This window comes from Lissotriton helveticus, chromosome 4_1, assembly GCF_964261635.1.
Source record: "Lissotriton helveticus chromosome 4_1, aLisHel1.1, whole genome shotgun sequence".
Lineage (NCBI taxonomy): Eukaryota > Metazoa > Chordata > Amphibia > Caudata > Salamandridae > Lissotriton > Lissotriton helveticus.
Genome location: NC_136063.1, coordinates 1,314,660,574 through 1,314,684,311, shown reverse-complemented (window position 1 = coordinate 1,314,684,311; position 23,738 = coordinate 1,314,660,574). Strand labels below are relative to the sequence as shown.

General features: G+C 43.8%; 1 protein-coding gene across 18 annotated transcripts in view; it reads left to right on the top strand.

The window, feature by feature from the left end:
• The window catches only part of PTPRM (protein tyrosine phosphatase receptor type M), a 1,498,021-nt gene that overhangs the window by 864,319 nt on the left and 609,964 nt on the right, over positions 1–23,738 (top strand). For all 18 annotated transcript variants that reach the window (XM_078687901.1, XM_078687900.1, XM_078687899.1 and 15 more), the window contains exons 12-13: positions 13,537–13,810; positions 14,875–14,911. In XM_078687901.1, coding sequence (XP_078544027.1) covers positions 13,537–13,810; positions 14,875–14,911 — 311 coding nt within the window. The remainder of the gene's footprint in view (positions 1–13,536; positions 13,811–14,874; positions 14,912–23,738) is intronic.

Genomic DNA, 23,738 nt, shown 5'->3' with positions numbered 1-23,738 from the left:
GCAGTGCCGCCTATACAGTGTCTTGATTGCTCAAACCCGCAGCACTGTTATCTCCGATAATTTGTAACCTGGTCCTGATGTTGGCCTAATACTGTGTAAAGGCTTAAACGCAGTTGGCTTCTACAGCGTAATTCACAGCGCCTCCCTCGTGATTGCATATGAAAATATTTGTTGTTTTTTTGCACCTTCCTTCCGCTGTATATACCCCTTCACGTGTCACCAGTGCCGTTCCCCTTCTCGCAAGTACTTGTGCACTACATAATACAGGTTACATGTAATTTAATGTAACACAGTGCATTTATTATTGTTAATTTGATCTTATAACTTAATATATGGAACAAGCATTTCTTCAATTGAATGTCTTCTGGTCTTTTGTCTCCCTACTCCCTTCCCCCTGGTTGTTGCAAATTTATTGTGCTTACTTGCAAATTGTCTACTAAACAAAGCCCTTTGAGACATTGTTGAATGTTATACTTTCTAAAAGTGGCATTTTCAAACTTATAATTCAAAAATCAACTTCACCAAAAGATGTATTTTTAAATTGTTAGTCCAGAGACCCCAAACTCCAAATCGTTATCTGCTCCCAATGGGAAAATACACTTAAAAGATATTTTATGGCAATCCCCATGTTACCCTATGGGAGAGACCGGCTTGTAAAAGTGAAAAACGAAATTAGCAGTGTTTCACTATTAGGACATGAAAAGCACACCAGAACATGTGCTACCTTTCAAATACACTGCACCCTCCCCAAAGGGCTGCTTTGGGCCTACCTTAGGGTTGATGGACATGTGATAAAAGGGAAGGGTTGGGTCTCGCAAGTGGGTTCACTTGCATTGTCAAAATGGCAGTTTAAAACTGCACACACTGACACTGCAGTGGCAGGTCTGAGCTTACAGGGCTACCCATGTGGGTGGCACAATCAGTTCTGCAGGCCCTCTAGTAGCATTTGATTTACAGGCCCTGGGCACACCTGGTGCACTTTACTAGGGACTAACTAGTAAACCAAATATGCCTATCATGGATAAACCAATCACCAATACAATTTAGACAGAGAGCATATTCACGTTAGCGCTGGTTAGCAGTAGTGAAGTGCCCAGAGTCCGAACAGCAGTAAAAACAAAATTCAGCGAATGATCAAAAACAGGATGTCAGAGGCAAAAAGAAAGGGGAAACCATCCCAAGAGCTGACCGGTCTAACAGTGCAGCATTTGCAAATTACCTGGCCTCTTAGTCCTTCATGTGGGTGGGCATGAGTCTTCAATTATGGATTTAAATAATAAAAGATGGCTTTGATGGAGGGGCATGGGTGGCATCCAGGTGTGTGTGTGATATAATACGGAGGGAGACCGTTTTCCCCGTGGTGGTGCCTTGTTGGAGAGGAGGATCTTGCAAACGCTTGCCCAACCTTGTTTAGATGCAGTGAATGCCATGGGTTGTCTTTGCAAAGTGATGTATTTTCTGTAATTTTTTCAGGCCATTGACATGCCTCATTGCGAATGACAGGTCTAGTGTCCTTTGGTGCTGTATTAGTGGGTAGATATTAAGTTACGTTTGGTGTGATGTTTGAAGCCATGCTATGTATCTTGGAGTGTTTAATGTCAGACTTGGGGTCTTATAAATAAATAGCTTTGCAAAAATTACTTTGGAGTAAAGTTGGCTATTTTTGTGAGTTACAGCATGATGCCATTTTTAAGTCTAATAAGAAAGTATATCAGATATATAAAGAACTACTTCGTCCATCTGCTTTTATTGAATTGTGCAATAAAGTCAAATTGCATTCTCTTCATAGCATTAACTGGGGTGCTTTTATACTAGATTAGTAAAACACAGTCATATTTTTTTTAATAAGTGGGCACTGACGCAGGATTGAGAAAAAACCAGATAACCCCCAATAAACCATTCATTTGCATAAATGCAGAAGTCAAAAAGGGACTTTCCTGTTGTTGGGTAAGTTATACTGGGAAATTACACATTTAAATCTGTCACATCGTTAAACAGAATCAGCAGACTACGGCTGTGTCTTTGAGCAAAACTGACCATGAAGCCGAAAGAAACTTAAAAGAATTACTGAAGCTAAATCAAAATGGAATCTATCCTATAACTACCGTGTAAAAGTTATGGGAACAGTAGAAAGATAAAAAAAAGATTTTTTTAATAATGTTAAACTTTCAGGTACCTAAATCTCTTGGGAGCTTAGCACTGTTCAGAAACAAATAATGCTCTCTCAAGTTATGGACATATTCAGGTATTCCGGAGTTCAAAATGTGACTAAGAAAGCTGGTAGATGCAGCTTGTTTTGAAGGATGAGGTAGGCCCCAGTCATGATTCTCAAAGGCCATCAGATGAAAGTGTCGAATTCTACTCCCATGGTTACAGTAGATTTCTCTGACTTGTATAGAATTCTGTCTAGTCCGATTCCAGGAGAGCACAAATAAATGCATGATACTCGTGAGCAGGCCCGGCTCCAGGAATTTTTATTTGGGTGGACCACTTCGGCAGTCGCGGCCGGCATGACTCGCGGGGGGAGGGGGAGGGTGCAGGGGATTTAAGCAGGGCAGGCTCACGCGGGGGAGGATTAATTTAATAATATTCATTTTTTTTAAATGTAGCTTACCTTTCCGCAGCCGGGCCCCACGTCTTCTCGGCTCCTGCTCTTCTGCCTCTGGCAGGAACAGGAAGCAGGCAGCCAGGCTCCCTCCCCAAAGCCAATCACAAGGCTGCAAGCAGTGTTGTGATTGGCCGGGATGCTACCCAGCCAGGGGCTTATGTGGAAGCCATGCTCTCCAAGCAGGCTGCATTGCAGCCAATACAGCCTGCGTGGAGAAGGGCAGAGTGGGAATGACTAGTTTGGGCAGCCCCAGAGGGCCGACCAAACAGTCTTTGTGCACTCATGAACTGACTTCTAATTAAATAAACAAAAAACAGAAAGGGCATGACAGGGCCAGCTTTAGCCCTAGAGCGAAAGTCTTGTTTGGCTCTCCTTTCTTCCTTTGTCAGTAGTTTCCTATGACTGTGTTCCCCTCATTTTATGCCTTTCTCTCTCTTAGGCTGGTCAAAGTCTCATGTTAAAATGAGCGCTTGTGCCAACTGCTACCAACGATCTGCAGAAATTAAGCACTGTGTGTTGATGTTGTGATAAAAGGACAGTGAGGCGTTCAGTGAGGACAAATAAAGTGAGCTACAGACATTGGTGAAACAGAGTCAAAAGGCAGAGCGCAGCTGAAAGAGGCAGAGAAGGAAAGGTGCATACAATTTGAGTTGTTACATAGTGCATTCAACTGAATTTTTTGCCATTCTGTAGCACTCTACTCAACAGGTGTTTTTAATACAATGATCCATTTTTCTCAGAAAGAGGAATAGTTGGGTTGGAATTATCCAGAATGAAGTCTGCAGGTTATATAAATGCCTACTGGAATTATGTGATTGTGTGGCTGCAGCATTTTTTACAGATAGATTTGTCGCGTTTGCCACATAATCCATCATCTGCCACATAATCTGCAGTTTTAACGAAAAAAGCTTGTTCCCAGCTCAAACGGTTCAAAAGTTATCTAAACCGTAGGTGCGTTTGCCACATAATCCATCATCTGCCACATAATCTGCAGTTTTAACGAAAAAAGCTTGTTCCCAGCTCAAACGGTTCAAAAGTTATCTAAACCGTAGGTGCACGTGTGACTGCGCAGTAGAAGGCCCTTTGCAAAGCTGGACTGGTCACCTTTCTGTTGCTTATTTCTATATTTGAGTGTTAAACTGATACTAATGATGTGCAACCAATGCCCAGATACCATTAACAAGTTTAAAATATTGAGGTAATACTATCATTAAATTTGCAGCATTACACTGCATAATTTTCCTTTTCTTGCAGTATAATTTACGCAACCCTGCGACATAACTTGGACCTCCAATGCTGTAAAATTCAAGCGGCCCTGGTTATATCCATACACCCCAGCAGGAAGCAGTTAATGACTGTGCAATCTGAAAAAATAAACTACAGGTGTAAACATTTTCAGTTTCGCTGGTTTTGATTGAAAGGACTTTATGTTTTTTCTAAGGAAGGAGTATATGATCAAACATGTGGTCTCTCAGAAAAACCATAACAGTTTCTGTGGTGGGCCACCTTTGACTGAGGTAATTTAAAGCTGCACTGTGGTGGAACTAGGGCCCAGGAAACTCGCTGCCAAGGGCTTCTGCCGACAGAGCCTCTAAATTAAGTGCCTCATCTCAAAGAGACAGGTAAGGCAGGGTTTGTTTCTGGTTAAATTCTGATTTTGAGATGGGAGGTTGGTAGAGCAGTGAGGATGCCTTGCCTGGACAGCCATCCACTGTGAGGAGGGACTGCAGTGCTTAATTGGTGCTGGTGGTTTTTGGTGCTCAGTACCGGCACTTAATTCACAGGGCCAGGGCTACCCATGTTTTCTTCTCACTAAGCAAGCTCAGCATCACCCTGGTTCCAGAAGCTACCTGTGCCCCAGTATTGGCACTCCAGCCGTTTCATCATCACCCCGATGCCAGCTGCTGCGTGTGTCTCAGTACTAGGGCACTGTCTACCAGAAGTTGCCAGGAGCAGGTGGTGGATTCTCGCCAGAGCTGGACCTGTGCCTGCCGCTGGCTGTCAGCTGGCACCAACTGGCCTGGCTGTATGTAAGTGCCAGTGCCTGGCCCCCTCGTGCTTCCCACATGTGCCCCTTTCCCTTCCAGCCCCTCCAGCCTGGCACCTAATCCTGCGCTGGCTGGCTGCCTGTGTCGCTTTTGTGGGTACTTCTGTGAATGCGATTTCTCTGTCCTGTGTGTGACACTCCTTCCTGCCCTGGCCAGTCTGTACAGGGCCCAGTTTTACCTGTCCTATGTGAAGCGCCTCTTAACTCCCCCATCCATCTGCCCTCCAGTCCACAGTGTAAAGAAGTGATTCCTCCCACGTGCCTGCTACTAGAAGATTCCCGATATTCAAGCTATGTGAAACTATATGTTCCTGCTGTCTTGTCGCTGCAGTCAGTGGCCATGTTTGGCATGATATCATAGCGAAGGTATAGTGAGTGCAAGGACACCCACCCCGGTTTTCACAAGTGTGCCTTCGTAGCTTACAGGATTCTCTTGCCAAGTTAACAAATGTACATTCCAGTCACCTGCCTCTGGTGATAGAATACAAATAGGTGCAAAACAGTTTTGGTAGCTCTTGGGAGCTGAGCTCAAATTATGTGTGCTCACATACTGCACCTTTTAGCTCTTAGGTGGTAGAGAAAGCGCCCAGTAAAACAAAAAATGCAAAACAAAAGGACGCCAAAAAAATACAGTTTCTACATTTTTGCATGTTTTATGCACCTATCTATGTAAAGATAGTTGAATGTACGTAGCAGACACAAATGTTATGTGCGCCGGACTTTCTTACACTGCATGTATTACACCAACATCAGAGTGAGCCAGCATGTCTCACAGCACCCACTGTTAATCATCTGCTGACTCCTATGTGGATGGGAGTTGAGTATAAATCTTTACAACTCTTCGGGATATCATTATGCACCTTTGTCTGGTTGAAAATAAATATAACTAGCTGGGCGACTGCGTGGCATGCCTCCACAGACAGCCCCCCCTTGTTTAGGCATGATGTATGTGTATTGTTTATCATCCTAGTGATGTTATCATGCCTTATTGTCACAGCCCTGAGCAATCACTAAATAATTGGGCCCTGCTCTCTAATCTATTCATCACCTGGCCTGCTTAATATAGCGTGTCTGCTAACCCCATTAAATAATTGCATCAGGGAGCTGGCATTTTATTGAAGTGAGTGAGGTAGGCTGCGAAAGCACAAGCACAGGACAGATTCTGAATGCTTTTGCATTGTCCATGTAAACAGTGGTCACGACAATGGTACAATTAAGTGGTGCCAGGAATAGCTGGGCGGACAACTGGAAAAAGTGGCTGCAGCCTCCTAAGGCAAATATTGAGCACCAGGACTTCATTTTTTACAAATTAAGCACTGGGAGGGAGGGAGCAGAACCCTGTTTATTGCCCCCATCACTTTCTGTTCCGTGCCTGCTGGGTTTGGCCTATTGTCATTCTATATGTGACAATGGGCCGCGATAATATGTGCTGGGCTGCGCCGAGGCTGCAGCAGCCTCTCGAGTTTGGATCCGGAGAACCAGACCGAACACTGATGGTGAAGGCTCACAACAAGCCTCGGGCCCTGGTCCCGCCTTGCCAATCCGACGCCCAAGGGTGGGCCAGGCTCATGTTTGGGTGGGCCTGGCCCACCCGGCCTGCTTGTGAGGAATCTTCACCACTGGGGAAAATCTGCATGATTAGAAAATGTGAAAATATATATGTGCACGCATAATTTATTCATTTTCTGCCTTTTTACTGGAAAGACTTTTTCCTCATGCTGAAACCCCTTCTCTACCTCATCTTTCACCTTTTAAAATAAGAGATCTTCTGTCTGTAACAAGAGAAAGTGTTGTAAGCATTTCCAAAGTAGGGCACAACCTGCACCCAAACCCTTACCTGTTTGAGTCCTCACTTAACTTTGTTTGACCCTTTGCCCTTTCTATGATGTGTGCCCACATTTCTGCCTCTGCGTGAACACACGAAGAATGTTCAACGTGCCAGTGGGATATATAGCAGCAGAACTGCCTCGACTCTGAGTCTCGGAATGTAGAACTGAGACTCACAGGTTTCTGTTTTTGCGCCTGCAAGTGGGAACTAGACTTTTGAATCTGGGGCCGTATTACACATTCCAATAGAAAAAGGGGCCCCCTGCAACGAATGAGGGCAGACGTCAGGGGAAATAACACTACTGTACGGGACGAAGTCCACCCAAATGAATGCAACAATGGCTCATAAAGAGTCCACTCACTTTAGTGTACAACAAGGAGCTCACCAAGGGGTGACAAGGAGGTCACAAAGTGAATTGAATAGAGTTACACATATCAATATACAAAAGTCTTTATTTTATTTTTTTCTTATTTAGTTTATATACTTTTTGTTCAAGACATTAAATCACATCATACATCGATAAAAAGTTACAAGGACATAGCATCAATAAATACACATCATATAATACCCCCACACCAACCTCTCAGATACATACTCTAGTCTCATTCAATAACACACACACATCCACAGATATACCAAACTTTATACATATTCCCCAACGCAATCCTCAAGGTGACATAAGGAAGGAACCCTGTAGGACCTTCGTGGCACACAGCCAGGAAGTCCAGATCGATAAAACAGGATCCAGAGTTCAAGTGATATGTGTAACTCTATTCAATTCACTTTGTGACCTCCTTGTCACCCCTTGGTGAGCTCCTTGTTGTACACTAAAGTGCCGTATTACACATTGTCATAGTTTGCGCCCAGCACACCTTTCAAAAGGTGTGCCAGGCGCAAACAATGATAATGCGCCCTATTACGGTGAATGCACTGACCCCAGGGCAGCCTCGAACTCGCGCTGCCCCCATTCATGTGAAAACACGGAGCAGCTGCTCTGTGTTTTCACTGTGCAGGCAGCACCTGCCTGCACTTTCAAAGGGGATTAAAGATCCCCTTGCAGGCGGGTGCAGTCAATAACTACCCGTGCCAGCAAGGGGATGTCTGGGTAGGGTGGTCCATGGGACCCCCTTTACCTTCTGCAGAGGGCTGCTCTCAGGGAGCGTATTGACAGTGCTCCACCTTTTAAATGGCGCGGTCAGTGCGCCTCCTGCGGGCTTCTTTGACTCTGCGCCCATGTCTGTAATATGGCGCGGGCAAAGTCAAAGGAATTCCCTAATTTGCATAAGGCATGCTCCTATGCAAATTAGGGAACACCCTCTAAAAGTAGTGCTGGCGCATTAAGTGTTCTAGCGCTATTGGTATTATAGAAGGGGATGCACAAGCGTATGCGCCCCCTTTTATAATACCAAAGTGCCCCGGGGCGCGCAGAGCGGATGCAAATGCCAGTTGCGCCCCTCGGGCACCTTCTGTAATACGGCCCCTGGTCCTTAATCGCCGCCCAATTATCTTTAATAACGTGTGGGGCAATTTTATTTTAGTCAACAAAAATGACCCCAGTAAATGTATAACTGAAGATTGCTCGGGGAGCCCCCCCTAAGAGGGAGTCAGATGGTACCGCTGGGGGGCGCACTACCGATGTTTGAATGGAAGTTGCTTACAGAGCATTAAGCCATTGCTTCAGCTTTTTATATATTCATTTTCTTCCATTTTCCTTTCTAATACTTTTGTTATTTATTTTTTGTACTTATGTATTCTCTCGTAGAATGAAAACTTAAAAAAAAAAATAGACTCAAGGATTCCCCCTTTTTTTTTTAACAGAAATACATTTATGAGTAGAGTATGGAAAAATCTATATTTATAAGCTCGGTTGTTTCCCATAGCTTGAAATGATGTAACTTAGCCAATTTGAGTATAATGATTTGAAAATTCATTTTAACACATATGGTCGTGTGAAAACGCAAAATGTGCCAAAACTCCTACATCTTGGGTCAGAGCGGGAGGCCTTCCAGGAAAGCAGGCATTGTTAATGTTACATGAAGCAATACAGAAAGAAGTTTCAAATCTAGAGTACAGGAAAGTTGAGCCTTTCTTTAAGCGTTCACTTTATCACAAATGCAAAGTAAAGCGGAAGCGAAAATGATGGCAGAAATAATATCACAGGGCATGAAATGCATATAGCTGAAATTTGTAAATTGCATTATTTCAATGAAATGTCATGGTTTGAAAAATGGGAAGGCTTCCCATGGGCTCTCAGGGGGAGCAGTGCACCTTTTCTCTTACTACAATTCCTATATTTTTACTTAAAATGTGTTCACAGAGCGGTAGTTCAATTGTGGCCATTGCAAGGAAACACTTTTTGCATTCTTATCAGATATAGACAAGAAGTGGAAAATGTTCTCTTACACCAGCATATACCCTAGATACCCTTTTGCTTATATATGTATTCGCACATTTCAGCATCTAAATTAGTTTTCATCACTCCTAATTTAACATGAGGCCAAGGAAATTCCTATAAGGCATATAGTGCCTCATTACGATGAGACCCGAAAAGCCTCCGTCCACCACAGCTTTGCGGGCCTCATCTCAGGTTTCACTTGTGACTCCAGCATCATGATGCAGGAGGTCGAAACTGAAACTGGCCCGTCATTCCGGCTGGATCCCAATGGGCTCAAGGAGCCCATCGGTCAGTCTGAGACCGGCATGTAATCCCAATGGAGGGCTTTTCCGCAGTTGGGATTACGATGCTTTGTTTTCTGCAGGCTTTCTATGCCAGGCTTTCCTACATGGAAAGCCTGTCGGAAAGCTAGTTTGGGGGTCCCTAGCAGGCCCCCCTTCTCCCTGCGGCATCTGGTTTGGGGCCGAGGCGGCACCTATGGTGCCCCCTGTTAATATCTGCACCGTCAGGCCCTTGGCTAGTGCGGAAAGGGAGAAGGGAGAACACGGGCTGGAGATGCATCATACAGAACATTACAGTATACCATTAAAAATAGTGACACACAGGAAGGAGCATCTGACTTCTCACTCTAGGTTAGTCTGACACTTGAGTGTTTATATGACTTAAATAAAGGCCAGATTGCATGGTACAAAAATACTAAAGCTGGTTGACTTTTTCTAATGGACTTACAGAAAACAGGAAACTGCATATACTCAATAAAGTTGCCAAACATAAAATGTGCATGTTAGTTTCGCAGATCGATCACCACAGCCATAAAGGCCAAGGTTAACATTATAGTTTGATTATTCCATTCTGGTAAAAAAAAAAAAAAGCACACACTGAGCATGCCTTAACCAAGTCAGTTTCTTGCACTCTTATTTTCCACCATTGCTAGGTAGAATTCTTGGTCGATCAGACAGTTTAAGTGCATAAATGCTCCAAAGATTTTTTCATTGTGGGGGAGTGTGGCTCACTGATTAGAGCAGCAGACCCTGATGCAGAGGTCTGGCCCGGGACCAGGGTTCGATTACCGACGCGGCAGGGTCCTGAGCCCAAAATGTCCACGGACTCGATAATTCTCGCCTTGGTGCCTATTCTAATCATGGGGTCCCACCCTGCAACTCTGGGCAATAGTTGCTTAATCTCCACTACGGCGGCCCACCCGCTGCGGGATGCCTGGCTTTCACCCTGGGGATACCCAGTAGGGGTTATCTCACAGGGAAAAGCCAGGACGGGTTCCCAAGGCAAGTGCCTTGATGCCTTCGGGTGATACGTGCGCTATATAAGTCGCAATACATTTACATTTAAGCATCTCTCTTTGAACGTGGATGGTCATAAATGTGCTGTACATCCTCAGTTTTCCGGTACAAAAGGGGGTGGTGATGGACGGAGCATCTGAATAAATCAAACACTCACACCCAGTCAAAAGATCTGGGTTTAATCCATCACTGTTCTTTAGCCCACTCTGACACCCCAGTTCAGACATGGCTATATGCAAATCAGTCTGACCCTGTGCCCCATGGGAACAGTCCAGCCCGAACTGCCAAGCCATATCTTCCCTGGACTGGAAACAAGCTTCCGAGGACTGGTTTCTGGCATTCGAGTAGTCTTCAGCCCGGCTTGCTTGAATCCAGTGGCAAAGTGAGCAAGGGACTCACGTCTGAGCATACCCTGCCACACTTATGGCGGCCAAAAGCGGTACAAAAGGGGGTGGTGATGAATGGAGCATCTGAATAAATCAAACACTCACACCCAGTCAAAAGATCTGGATTTAATCCATCACTGTTCTTTAGCCCATGGCTATATGCAAATCAGTCTGACCCTGTGCCCCATGGGAACAGTCCAGCCCGAACTGCCAAGCCATGTCTTCCCTGGACTGGAAACAAGCTTCCGAGGACCGGTTTCTGGCATTCCAGCCGTCTTCAGCCCGGCTTGCTTGAATCCAGTGGCAAAGTGAGCAAGGGACTCACGTCTGAGCATACCCTGCCACACTTATGGTGGTCAAAAGCGGTACAAAAGGGGGTGGTGATGGACTGAGCATCTGAATATATCAAACAATCACACCCAGTCAAAAGATCTGGGTTTAATCCATCACTGTTCTTTAGCCCACTCTGCCACCCCAGTTCAGACATGGCTATATGCAAATCAGTCTGACCCTGTGCCCCATGGGAACAGTCCAGCCCGAACTGCCAAGCCGTTCTTCCCTGGACCGGAAACAAGCTTCCGAGGACCGGTTTCTGGCATTCCAGCCGTCTTCAGCCCGGCTTGCTTGAATCCAGTGGCAAAGTGAGCAAGGGACTCACGTCTGAGCATACCGAAAATTGTTCACAGCTGCCCTCCCTGTAAATAGAAGTCACAATCAAGGGATTCTTTTAGATGCTCATCATTTTGTGTGTGTGGTGGATCTTTTATGAGATCTTATTGGCCAGTCTAGTTTTGGCAGACTCCATGACAGTATCTGCACTTCTGTGTAAGTCTCAGGTGTCCATCGCTTCTTCTCTTAAAGTGTCCTAAGTGTGGATCTCCATCCTGTGAAGGGTCCCACAATGCGAGTAGCTCCTAACTTTAGGGGAGAGGAAGTGTCCTCACGACTAGAGCAGTCAACCTCGAACTGGGGATCCGGGTTTGAGTCTCAGCAGAGACGCTCAACATCCTGTGATTCTGGGCAAATCACAATCTCCTCGTGCCTACCAAAATGAATATCCATCTGTAATGCAACTGGTGCTCATGATACTCCGATACCTTCAGGTCAGGTTTGCGCTATATAAAACTTACCCCCAAACAAAACTCTCCACAGGGGTAGCTATGATGAATCATAAGCTTTAACTTCACTCCATTCATCCAAACTTAGCTACCTTTCTGAACTAAATTTTTGGTGTACAGTCTTCAGGGAGCTCACCGTCATAAGAATGTAACGGTGACTCATGCTGTCTAATATCACTTCCTACAGCAACACCATCCAAACAGTGCGACAGCAGCACCACTCTGGCCCTGACAGACAGAACTCAGCTCTTCCTGTTTAGGATGCACCACACCAGTGCTACCTACAGCAGTGCATGGAAATGCAGCACCTCCACTGTTGAATACAGTGCTCTGGAAAACATGCACACAGTGCTGCAGCATCGACATTGAGATGACACAACTGCAACAGTTCTCTGCCTTTTTTTGTATACCGTTTTATATAATGCGAACTCGACCCGAAGGTATTGGAGCATTTTACATGAATTCCAGTTACATCACACGATGACATATTCCTTTTTGGTAGGCACGGGGAGAGTAATTGATTTGCCCAGAATCAAAGGATGTTGAACTGACGCAGAGACTCGAACTCCCCAGAGCCAAAGTCAGCAGCTCTGACCATTACACCACATCGTCTCACACATGACATCCAAAATCTCACCTGAGGAACACACTTAGAACGACACATAGGCAGATGGACTCCTGAGTGCAGTCCTTCGCAGAAGCAGGTGGCAGAAGGACACACCAATGGGTGACCTTTTAAAACTTTGTCCAGTCATAGCCAGTCGTTATAATATTACAAGGCTCATTTTTCAGTTTTGTATGTAATAAAAAGAAAAACGTTGGTCTTTTTGTGAACTGACATGTTTGTATGCTGCTACAATGAAGCATAGTATCTACATCTATTGTGTTCTGAGCAATAGCTCTAGTGTATTGCTGTTCCACTGTATTTCTTAGTAGGACTCAAGTATAGGGTGACCAGATGTCCCAGATTTGCCTTGACAGGCCCGGTTTTTCCATGACTGTCCCGTCGACACTTATTACACAAACAAATAAATGTGGACACTGGTCTGTGCGGTGTCCACATTTAGTCCTATTTCTATGTCAGTGGTTGCCCCGGTTTTTTGTTTTGACAATCTGGTCACCCTACTTAAGTAAGAATCATAATTTGTTCTTATAGCCATTTTTATATTAACCCCCAGATGCATCAAGAACCCATTTTGCTATTCCTTAATAGCGAAAAATATCGATTCGCTATTAAGGAATAGCAAAATGCAATGCATGACGAAATCACTAAAAAAATAGCGATTTCTTAAAATTCCTTAATTGCGACTCGCAAATTGCGAGTCGCAATTAAGGAATACCTCCCCATTCATTCCTATGGGCCTAGAGGCCCATAGGAATGAATGGGAAGACATTCTCAATTTGAGAATCGCAATTAGCGAATCGCAAATTGATTTCAAGGGTGCAGGGGTGTCCAAAAGGCACCCTGTTGCACCCCTGAAATTGATCTGTGCACATATGTTGCGTACACACATGTGTGTGCACAACATGAAACTTTGAAAAATGCCCTTTAGTGCATTTTTCAAAGTTTTTGCAAATTACCATGAAGTTCAACTTCATGGTAATTTGCGATCCCTATTAGCGAAATCGCTAATTTTTCAACTTTAATGCATTCCTTAAATGGAAGTAATTGCAATTTTGCGATTTCTTAATTTGCGATTTTTGCATTTGAGATGATGCATCCCAAATGCAAAAATACCGGTCGCAAAGGGGCAGATTGCGAGCGGATTTTACCTTGATGCATCTATGCCTATGTTTCCTGTTATGTGTACTTTCAAATACAACCAATATATATATATATTTTTTTTTTGCTTTAGTGTGTACCAAATTGTGGTGGAGGAGGAGCGCCCCCGCAGGATCAAGAAAACAACGGAGATACTGAAGTGTTACCCGGTGCCTATTCATTTCCAGAACGCGTCGATTCTGAACTCCCCCTACTACTTCGCGGCCGAGTTCCCGGCCAGGGAACTACTCATCCCCCAGCCCTTCAGCATTGGCGACAACCGCACCTACAGGGGCTACTGGAACAGCCCGCTGCTGCCACACAAGAGCTACAGCGTTTACTTCCAGGCCTCGAGCAGAGCCAACGGGGTGAGTCTCGTGACCGGCACTCGCGCGCGGATGATTACATTAGAGTCCTGTGTACTGCGGCCCAGGTCACGTGTTTCCTTAACTGGCAAGCTAACAAGAAGTCCCTAAAAACTGTCAGGCCCGGTTACTTACTGGGCAGAGAGAACATGGTGTCTACCCGAGAGGAATCATTATCCCTGACAAGTTGTTTTCTGAAGCATCAGGTTGCAGGGCGTGCAGAAAACGGGGAAATGTTGTTTCATTAGGAGATGTGTTCTGTCTGCACATCTTCGCGAGTAAGAAGACACGGTGTCTTATTAGTGGGGCTTGCAGAAACCTCCCAGGCTCTGCTCTAGTGATTACTTTTACCCATTCTTTTTAGAGTTTGGCTTTTAGCCCTTCAGGTTGAGATTGTCGTTGCTTGCTGCAGCGTGTGCCTTCCTGGCTGGTACTGCTCAGAGCATCTAGGGTTTACAGTAGTCTGTACTTTGTATTTCGGCGCTGGAATAGGAACTATGAAAAGATTGTTTCAGCCTGCTTTTCAGACAGCAGGGCTTTATTTCATATTCTTCAGCCTTCCTGGAGTTGGCTTTTCCTGAAAATATGTCTTGAGCAGGGTTGGCCTTGTTTGTTGGGTATCTCTTCCCCACTTGGGAATGTTTCTGGCTGTGTCAACACTGCTCTCAATTTTACATAGCAAATACTTTGTCTGCTGTGGTTTTTGAGATTATTTTGCCCTTTGATTAATAAACCACAGCTAGCTGAAATGTAATGAAAAAAACCCTGAGCACCTCGTATCCAATATTTATCACTTCAAGTTTGATCAAGAGGTGATTATTGCATGCTTAAATTTCATATATTGGGGTTTACATTTTCGGCACTTGTCCTTAACCACAGGATTTACTGAAACACCAAGAGGCTGCTACGGTTTGGACGTTCACTGCTAATAGCTAGGCATGTGCCCTTAAATTATTTGCCAGACACTTCTGCTGAAAACTAAATAGTTACTGATAAAATATTATTTGTGGTACATGTTTCTGTTTTACGTAACACACCAAAAATATGTTGTTCTTTGTTTTAAACAGGAAATCAAAATTGACTGTGTCAGGATTGCCACAAAAGGTACAGTATGTTAACAGTCCAAAATATTTAATATTATAGTCATTTCATGTATGTAGTCATAATTAAAGTGTAGTATTCTTTGCAAAGCATTTACCCACTTATTTTTTACAATGAAAAAGCTGATCTTTAATTTTGACAACTAGTTAAAATGTACTGTATTCTGTCTTTTTTATTAACCAACACTATAAGAAGGAGTCTTGTGCTAGTGATACCTACATTAGGCTAACCTATAGATGGCTGTGAGTATCAGAAGCGCATAGAACCCTTTCTTGGATGCTCATCATGCCAATGTGGTTTATTTGAGAATATGTAAATAACTGGCTAATATAATCAAAGCGGGTGGAACAAGACTCTGAAAAACGACCAAGAGGCACTGTTGCAGCATTACTCCCGACATCCGATCAGTTGGTGAGCACAACTTTGCCTGGGCCCCTCCCCGCCGACCTCTGGACAAGAAAATGTGCGGTCTGCAGAGAAAAAGGATTTTGGGAGGATGGGGTTTAACGTACCTGTAGGTACCATAGCCTAGAAAAGTAAAGACGGGATTGGAGCTTAAGTCTCCAGTAGGTTGGACCGGATCGAGTGGACTAGGACCTGAAGGCTGGCATAAACTGATTAAAGCCTTCAGAGAACAACGCTAGAGAGAAGAAACATACAGTCCAAGAACCGTGGGAAGAGGATTGCAGAGACAATTGGAAATACAGTGCAGAGGAGTGGCAGGCAACTAAAATGTATGTTTTGTATGCTCTTTGGAATATGGAGCAAACTAAGACATTTAACAGTTATTCTCACACAATCTCAGAAAAAGAGCAGTCCATATTGAAGAATAGGGCTAAAGTGAAACTGTATACAAGCCTTATAATCTGTATTCATACAAAAGCGTATGCAAAGGACTGTAGTTACTCAAGGAGATAAGCAAAGACTGTATTCCTGGTTCTGCAAAGCGAGTATTTGCAGCGAGCCTTTACTTGGGCCAACACATTTTTTCTGCCCATTTCTCAAACACTTACCCCCGTGGCTGACATGCATTGCTGCATCTTCCACATTAGGCCAGTTCATGAATCATCAAATTAAACTTGAAAAGCAAGGAAGCAAGATTGACCAAACCCTCCTTTATCCTGATGAGCACCTCTGACTCATGCAGAAAGGCTGAAACATCAACTCGTAACTGAGTCACTTATGCACAAATTGGTATGTAAATATTTTTTCTTTTGCAATATATTTCTACAGTAAGCCATTCATATGCTAAGTTAATAAGAATTGTTCCCTTTCCAGGAAAGCCTGGGACCGAATTAGATCATGATCATAAGGGCAATTACATGCATGAAATTATATTCACTGTTGTTTCAATATATGGGTGTGATTAAGAACCACCTTCTGTGAATAATAAGTAGCTCCATATTTGTACTTGAAAAATATAGTCAAGGTTTAAATTGAAGGGTATGATTTCAGAGTTTAAGGAAATAATACATAACTTCTAACTTGAAGGGAAAACTGGATCAAACACAAGAACTAACTTGAAGCACTTTGTCGCTAGAGCAGTTGATAAAGGAGAAAAATCCCCAACTTCTACTCAAGTGGAAATGAGACTTGCCATTGATTTTCAGATGTATTTATTGATCAAGAAATACTTAAGATTGATGAAAAGATTTAGGACCCACAAGACCTACAAAGTTGTGTTGTATTCCAACCTTAAGATCTTTGACAGAGCTTGCCAGGCACTCACTGTTAAAGTGCTTCTCTCTGCCCCTCACTGATTTGGAACTTTGAGTCACCTCAACGGTTGAGTCCCTAAACCTTCAACAGTTGAATTGAGAGGTGTTACAGTAATTCCGTCTTCAAAAAAGAGGGGACCCATCTCTTTTGCATTTGAAGAACTGAGATCACCTTGCTACTTGACAGCCAAGGCTGCCTACTGCTCAATGTAATAGAGAGTCTTCAGGGGAGGATCATTTCAGAATCCAACAGAGAGATGCGCAGAAAATAAATAGTTCATTTGATTACGTCAATGTTAAATTATATAAACAAGCCAAACCCTATATTTTAGGACATATGTTTATAAATTCACACAGACCTTTAAAAATAGTACAGTGCTAAATTACTTTTCTTACTGTAGGGTAAACTTTCTAGGTCGACCTAATAGATGATGTTGTGTGGTATATTGCACAATACTGGGACCTCCCTAGATTCAAAATGTAAGGTTTAAATTCCCAGTATATTTTTGATCCCTTTGTTTGTCCTGTGTAGGTAGCATCAACGTTAGGCTCTTTTGTCTGCAACAACACTTTTATAAGTTTGGTACAACTGATTTTTTCCCAGATTATATACATACATTGCATTATTTAGCATACAACATGGCCAGGCTTCCTCTGCCTGTATAAATGCTAATCTCGAACAAGTCTTCTCTTAACACCATGTTTTTTTAAGAGCTTACACTTGAAAAATCTGTGGCACAAGAGACCTTTTACCTATAAATCAAAATAGCATCAAATTGTAAGGTGACGGGTTAGGTTTTCTACATTTTAAAAATACATTTTTTAACAAACATGGCACACGACTGCTTTAGATTGCAGCCAACAAAAAATCATGCCCATCAGAAGTTAAATCATGAAAAAATGTCATTGTTGTCTTCTGATTAAAATAAGCACCACACTTCTAAAAATTTGTAGAAAAATTGGAACAATTTGGAATAGAGATGTTTCTCTGGAAGCATGTAATCAAACTTTGTATAGCTGCATTACTGTTTGCCTTTTTACTACAAAAACATATTTTGCTTGTGGGACCAAATTGGGCAAAATACATTTGATAATACATGCAAAATATCTCTCCTACTAATTACTTGGAATAGCTTAAACTAAAGTCAGTTTTTTCAAGACGAAGAGAGTGCTTTCTTTTTTTTCCTCGGGGTGAAAATTGCAAAAAACACACTTTTTTTTCCTCAGCGCATTTATACAATTATTAAAATGTGGTGAGAAATATTTTAAACCCATGGTAACTTTTAGGTCGAGCATGCGATCTTGCTTACGAGACTCTTGTGTTTAATAATGGGTTTGGAACACGGCCATTGCTTACATTCATAGGGATCACTGTCACTCTTCTTTGCTGCTTTCTAATTATGCAGTGCTTGCCATGCATCACTTCCTTTTCTTTGAGTGGGGCATGGTCCATGTACAGAATAAGTAAGTTTGATTAGTGTGCTTCCGCTGGCCATCCACGGCTAATGCTGCGATTCCAGTACTATTTTGAATTGTCCATGCTTTTTTAGAGAGAAGGGGTAAATAGTAGCCCACTATAAATAGACCGGTTTTACTTTGCACCCCTGATACAGTGGACAGGTTCTGTAGCCATTCTATAAAAAAAACTGCTCGACAAGCACCCAAGAAGAGGTGAGTTAGTCATTAAAATACGGCCACTTCCTAACCCCGGCCCTTGTGATATCTTTCTTAGAACGCTAGTTACACAACCAGTTCACACATGACCTGACAATGCACCAAGGACACACTACAGGCAGGCTTCAAACAGAACGTACTCTTTACGAGTCGCAAATTTATGCTTACCACGTTCTTTAAGTTTTTACTTTTGAAGGTTTCACAAAAATCTCTGTGAACACAACTTAGATGTAGGAAAAGCGTGACTGAAAATATATGGTTTGTGTGCTCTTTCCCATTCACCCCACAAATTGTCATTCATTTTGGTACTAGGCGTAAGTGTGCAAATTGGGCCTGGAATCAATTGGGAAGGTTTGTTTAAAAACATTTATTGTGTCTTAGACGTTGTTCATTACATTCCACTGGGAGCCCACTTCCTTTGCCTGTGTATGCCCATGTCCCCACCACATAACCGTAAAGGTCCAACTGAGGAAAATCTGCAATGCTGGAAACATTTTCACATTCATAAGATGTGAATGTCTTTAGATAATCATTCTCTTAAGCAGGATCTGCTATTCTTGCCCACAGATGGTACTTTCTGCGCACCCACAGTGGTGCCAGTTCTATAACAAGCATTGGCAAAGCCAATAGGTCTCGCTTGTTGGTGAGCTATTGGCTATGGCAATTGGGTGGGGGTGAACAATGGGATGGTGTGAAAAAGTTCTACGAAGCGGCCAGTGCTGGTTGCTTCATATCGCTTTTCAAGGTCGAGCCTGCATGAGCATGCGCTCTCACTTGCAAGACGCTTGTGTTCAATAATGAGCTTGTAACCCTACCATTGCTTACTATTTGTTGGCATCATTGTCGTTCACCTCGACAAGATTGCCAAAGCCAATAGCACGCCCATAGGTGAGACCTATTGGTGTTGCCAATGCTTGTTTAACAAGTGGGCAGAAAGGCAAAATCACAAACGGCTATTTCTGACATGTGGTTATTCTTATTCTAACAAGGGGAGTAAGGGATTGAGGCAAAGCCATTTTAGTTCAGCATTGTTTCACTGAAGGGAATGTTATAGGTGAAAAAAGTGCTCTATCTAATCTGGGGATGTGACAGGAACAGGCCGTGAACCTATATCTATATATATATATATATATATCGACCAAACCCCTCCAGCAATGTGAAAGGAAGGAGCCTCAGACGGGGATTTTCAAATGGGGTTCTTTAATTGAAATGACAGCGTAGGCGTAATGCATTTCGGGTTGCCTCCTTCCTCAGACACCTCTTGCTGCCGCGCCTCATGTCCATTAAGCCCAGGTTGAATGTCCGTAATATATCACAGTACGGTACTACAGCGCCGCGCCAACCATGTGATCATCCGCCTCGCTGCAGCTTGTAGAACTCCAACTCCCAGAATGCTCTGGGTCTGGAATGGCGTGATGTGGGAAACCCAAGTCTTTACTTGTCGTTTGTTGGCGTTTGTAGCACTGGGCAAACTGCATGAGGAGCTTTGTAGAGATCATACCCCTCGTGTCCCCGCATTGACGTTCCAACCCGCAGGGCGCCGTACAGCTGGTACATAGGTCGGCGAGATTGCACCGACACTCCCGTGAAGTCACGGTCTGCATATGAGCAGTGTTCCTCGCATGGCGGCGCTCGGTTGGTGGGTTGTCTGTATGCCCATACCTGGGCGGACTCCGTAGTTCTGTTTGCACAGAAGCCAGTAAAGCAGACAGCCTCTTAGCGGAACGGGACTCCTTACGTGTCTCTGGCTGACACGAAATATCGACCAAACCCCTCCAGCAATGTGAAAGGAAGGAGCCTCAGACGGGGATTTTCAAGTGGGGTTATTTAATTGAAATGACAGCGTAGGCGTAATGCATTTCGGATTGCCTCCTTCCTCAGACACCTCTTGCTGCCGCGCCTCATGTCCATTAAGCCCAGGTTGAATGTCCGTAATGTTATAGGTGAAAAAAGTGCTCTATTTAATCTGGGGATGTGACAGGAACAGGCCGTGAACCTATATCTATATATATATATGTATATATATATATATATATATATATATATATATATATTTCGATATACACAAACATAACACTGTATTCTGTATATTTTCCTGCCTGCTGCAGCATTGTAGCACCTTATCACCACACTGTCTGAAGCTTTGCCATTGTTCTGTCTCAAATGTTATAAATGTTGGTGCATATGAGATATAGTCCTAGTCACCTCCCGTCTAGCCTCCCCAGAAGACATTTTTGTGGTTTCAGCAATGACTGAAGCTTCCACGAATGATAAGTGGTTTTACATCTAATTTATGATCTATTGGCCCAGTTCACATTCCAGAAGATGCCAGCTACCTCTGTTTAAGGGAGAAAAAAGCATTTAGACGCGCAAACCACCAATCATGTTTTGTAGAAATCCACATATTCCAAGGGCTCAGAGCAAGAAAACCTAACCATAGATGTGTTTCTGAGAGTGTTCGTGGAATGGTTGGTGTGATAATTTCTTAAGTGTAAGTAACTGATTCTGAACGCAAAGGTGTACATTTTGCTCATCCGTGTGACAGAATAAGCCACCTGCTCAGATCCGCCCCAACTTGCTTTCTTGCCCTGCCGCTGCCCCATTCAGCCGATTAGGTGCTGCTTGGGTGTCAGCCCCTAGCCACCGCCATCTTGGGTGAGGAGTAGGCGAGCGTTGTAGTGCTCGGCCCTCCCGACCTCGCTGGTACAAAAGATCGCGGTTCTCAGAGCACCGATTGACAGTGTGCCTGTGTCCTGAGGTGGAAAGCCGGGATCTCTGAGTGTGTGTGTGCTATTTTTACTTTGTTATCCTTTATGACCCTTACTTTCACGGAGCTTGTTTTTAAATACTCACTCTTCCGAATTGTGCCGAAAATGGTAAAATTTTAAAAATCACTAATCGCACGAGCTTAAAAGGGACTGCTCAGATCCGCCCCAACTTGCTTTCTTGCCCTGCCGCTGCCCCATTCAGCCGATTAGGTGCTGCTTGGGTGTCATCCCCTAGCCACCGCCATCTTAGGTGAGGAGTAGGCGAGCGTTGTAGTGCTCGGCCCTCCCGACCTCGCTAGTACAAAATGGATCCTCCATCTAGGGAGCGCAGCGGACGGGCGCAGCGGGCGCGACGATGGCGCGCCTAAGTTAAGCCCGTCTGCGCCCGTCCGCGCACGACTGGGCCCAGGGGCCTGTCCCCCTGGCTGTCGACTGATATATTCCCAGGTGAGCTACACCTATTAGATTCAAGTACCTATACCCTAAGTTCAACTACTCTGGCCAAGCTAAAGGAGACCTGCATCCTACGGACCAACAGTAGCATGACTATGAATACACCCACTCTGAAGTTAACTAGCCTGAACACAAGATCGTTACAAAAACATCATCTTGAAATTTTTACTCTCCTTCAGAATGAGGACATAGATGTCCTAACTCTCACAGAAACGTGGTTGGGTGACAGCTCACTACCAGATATCATAGCCGCCCTCCCAAACGAATATGACGCTATGTGGCACAATCGTGCAGATAATGTCAGGGGGGGGGGGGTCAATTCTGTTTAAAAAATATCTAACAGTTACCAAATTAATGGCAGAAACAGTTGATCTAGCAGATATACTTGGGGTGAAGATCACTTTAAAAAACACCTGCCTTGCTGTCCTTACAGTTTATCGTCCCCCAAAATCTACCCCATTGTTCAATGACTTACTTGCCCCCATCATCTCAGATATTTGTACACGCTACCAAAAAGTCTTAGTAACTGGAGATTTTAACGTTCACTGGGACAAAACTCATAAAGATGTGGCATCCCGACAGCTGGAGACCATCATGACCACACTTGGGCTCCAACAACTAGTAGAGGCACCCACACGTAATAAAGGCCATACCCTCGATCTTATTTGGACCTCAGATCCGGAGGTAGTTCTCACAGGCATCCTACCCTGTATATGGTCGGATCACTACTTAATAAACTGTGATATCCCAATAGATGGGTATCTGTCTCAACCACCACCCCCAAAAATTAAAAAAGTACGTCAATGGAGGAAAGTTGACTCAAAAACACTTGACGGACACCCTCCTTAAATATACACAGTTACCTGATACCCATGGTGATCTAGATCAGGAATATGTGTATGTGATGCAAAATCTTAGTCAGGCCATCGACCAAATAGCACCCGAAAGGAAACAGAAGATAAATGGAACAGTAAAAGGGGCCCCGTGGTTCAACTCTTCTCTGAGGGAACGCAAAAGAAAGCTCCGCCATTTAGAGAGATGCTGGAGGAAAACAAATGATCACATAGATCGGGATCATTATAAAGCATTTCTTAAGCTGTATAAAAAATGTATTCTGTCAGTAAAAGCAGAATACTATGAATCCCGAATTAACAACGCGGATAATATCCAGAAAGAAACTTTTAAAATTCTAACAGAGCTGAGTAAGAAAGCAGAAAAATCAGAAACCCCGATAGATTGTTACACCTTTCAACACTATTTTCTTGATAAAGTGAAAACTATTCTCTCTGACTTCAAGAATACCTCCAGCAGTCACTCCCCATTGCTGCACTCTCAAACTCCCCCCCCAGAATATACCATCTCTAACTTTCCCTTGATAGATTCTACTGTCCTCGGGCAGCTCATGAGTCGAACCAAGTCAGGCTCCCCAGCAGACCCATGTCCCACTAGCGTCTTTTGACTGGCGCCTCCTACTTTAGAGAGTCATATTGTCTTCTTACTGAATAAATCATTAGATACTGGCCATCTACCTTCTAGCCTTAAAGAAGCACGAGTTAGGCCCCTAATAAAAAAGCCTGGGGCTGACCCTGCTAATCTAAAAAACTATAGGCCAATATCCCAGCTGCCTTTTCTGTCCAAGATTTTGGAACAACACGTTTTGATGTCTCTTTCATCATTCCTAGAGTCACACCATCTACTCCAGGAGCGTCAAGCGGGATTTCGTGCGCATCACAGCACTGAATTGGTGATGCTCTCAGTGCTGGATGAGCTCAGAGGCATGGCTGACAGTAAGAAGTCGAGTGCCCTGATATTATTAGATCTGTCAGCGGCATTCGATACTGTCAGCCACACCCTGCTTCTGGACAGACTGGCCGCATTTGGGATACAAGACTTAGCCTATCAATGGCTAAAATCCTTTCTTTCCGGGAGAACTCAAAGGATTCAACTAGGGGACTGTACATCAGACCTGGGTACCCTTGAGTGTGGAGTCCCTCAGGGATCTGCATTGTCCCCACTTTTATTTAACCTTTATCTGCAACCCTTAATTGACTCTTTGGTAAACATGGGCAGCAGAATTTTCAATTATGCCGACGATACTCAGTTGCTACTCAGCATTGACAACACAGCATCTGCACAGATCCAAGCCCAAAATATTCTCAGACACACTGTGAGTTGGATGACAGCGAACTCGTTGAAGATAAATCCGGACAAAACAGA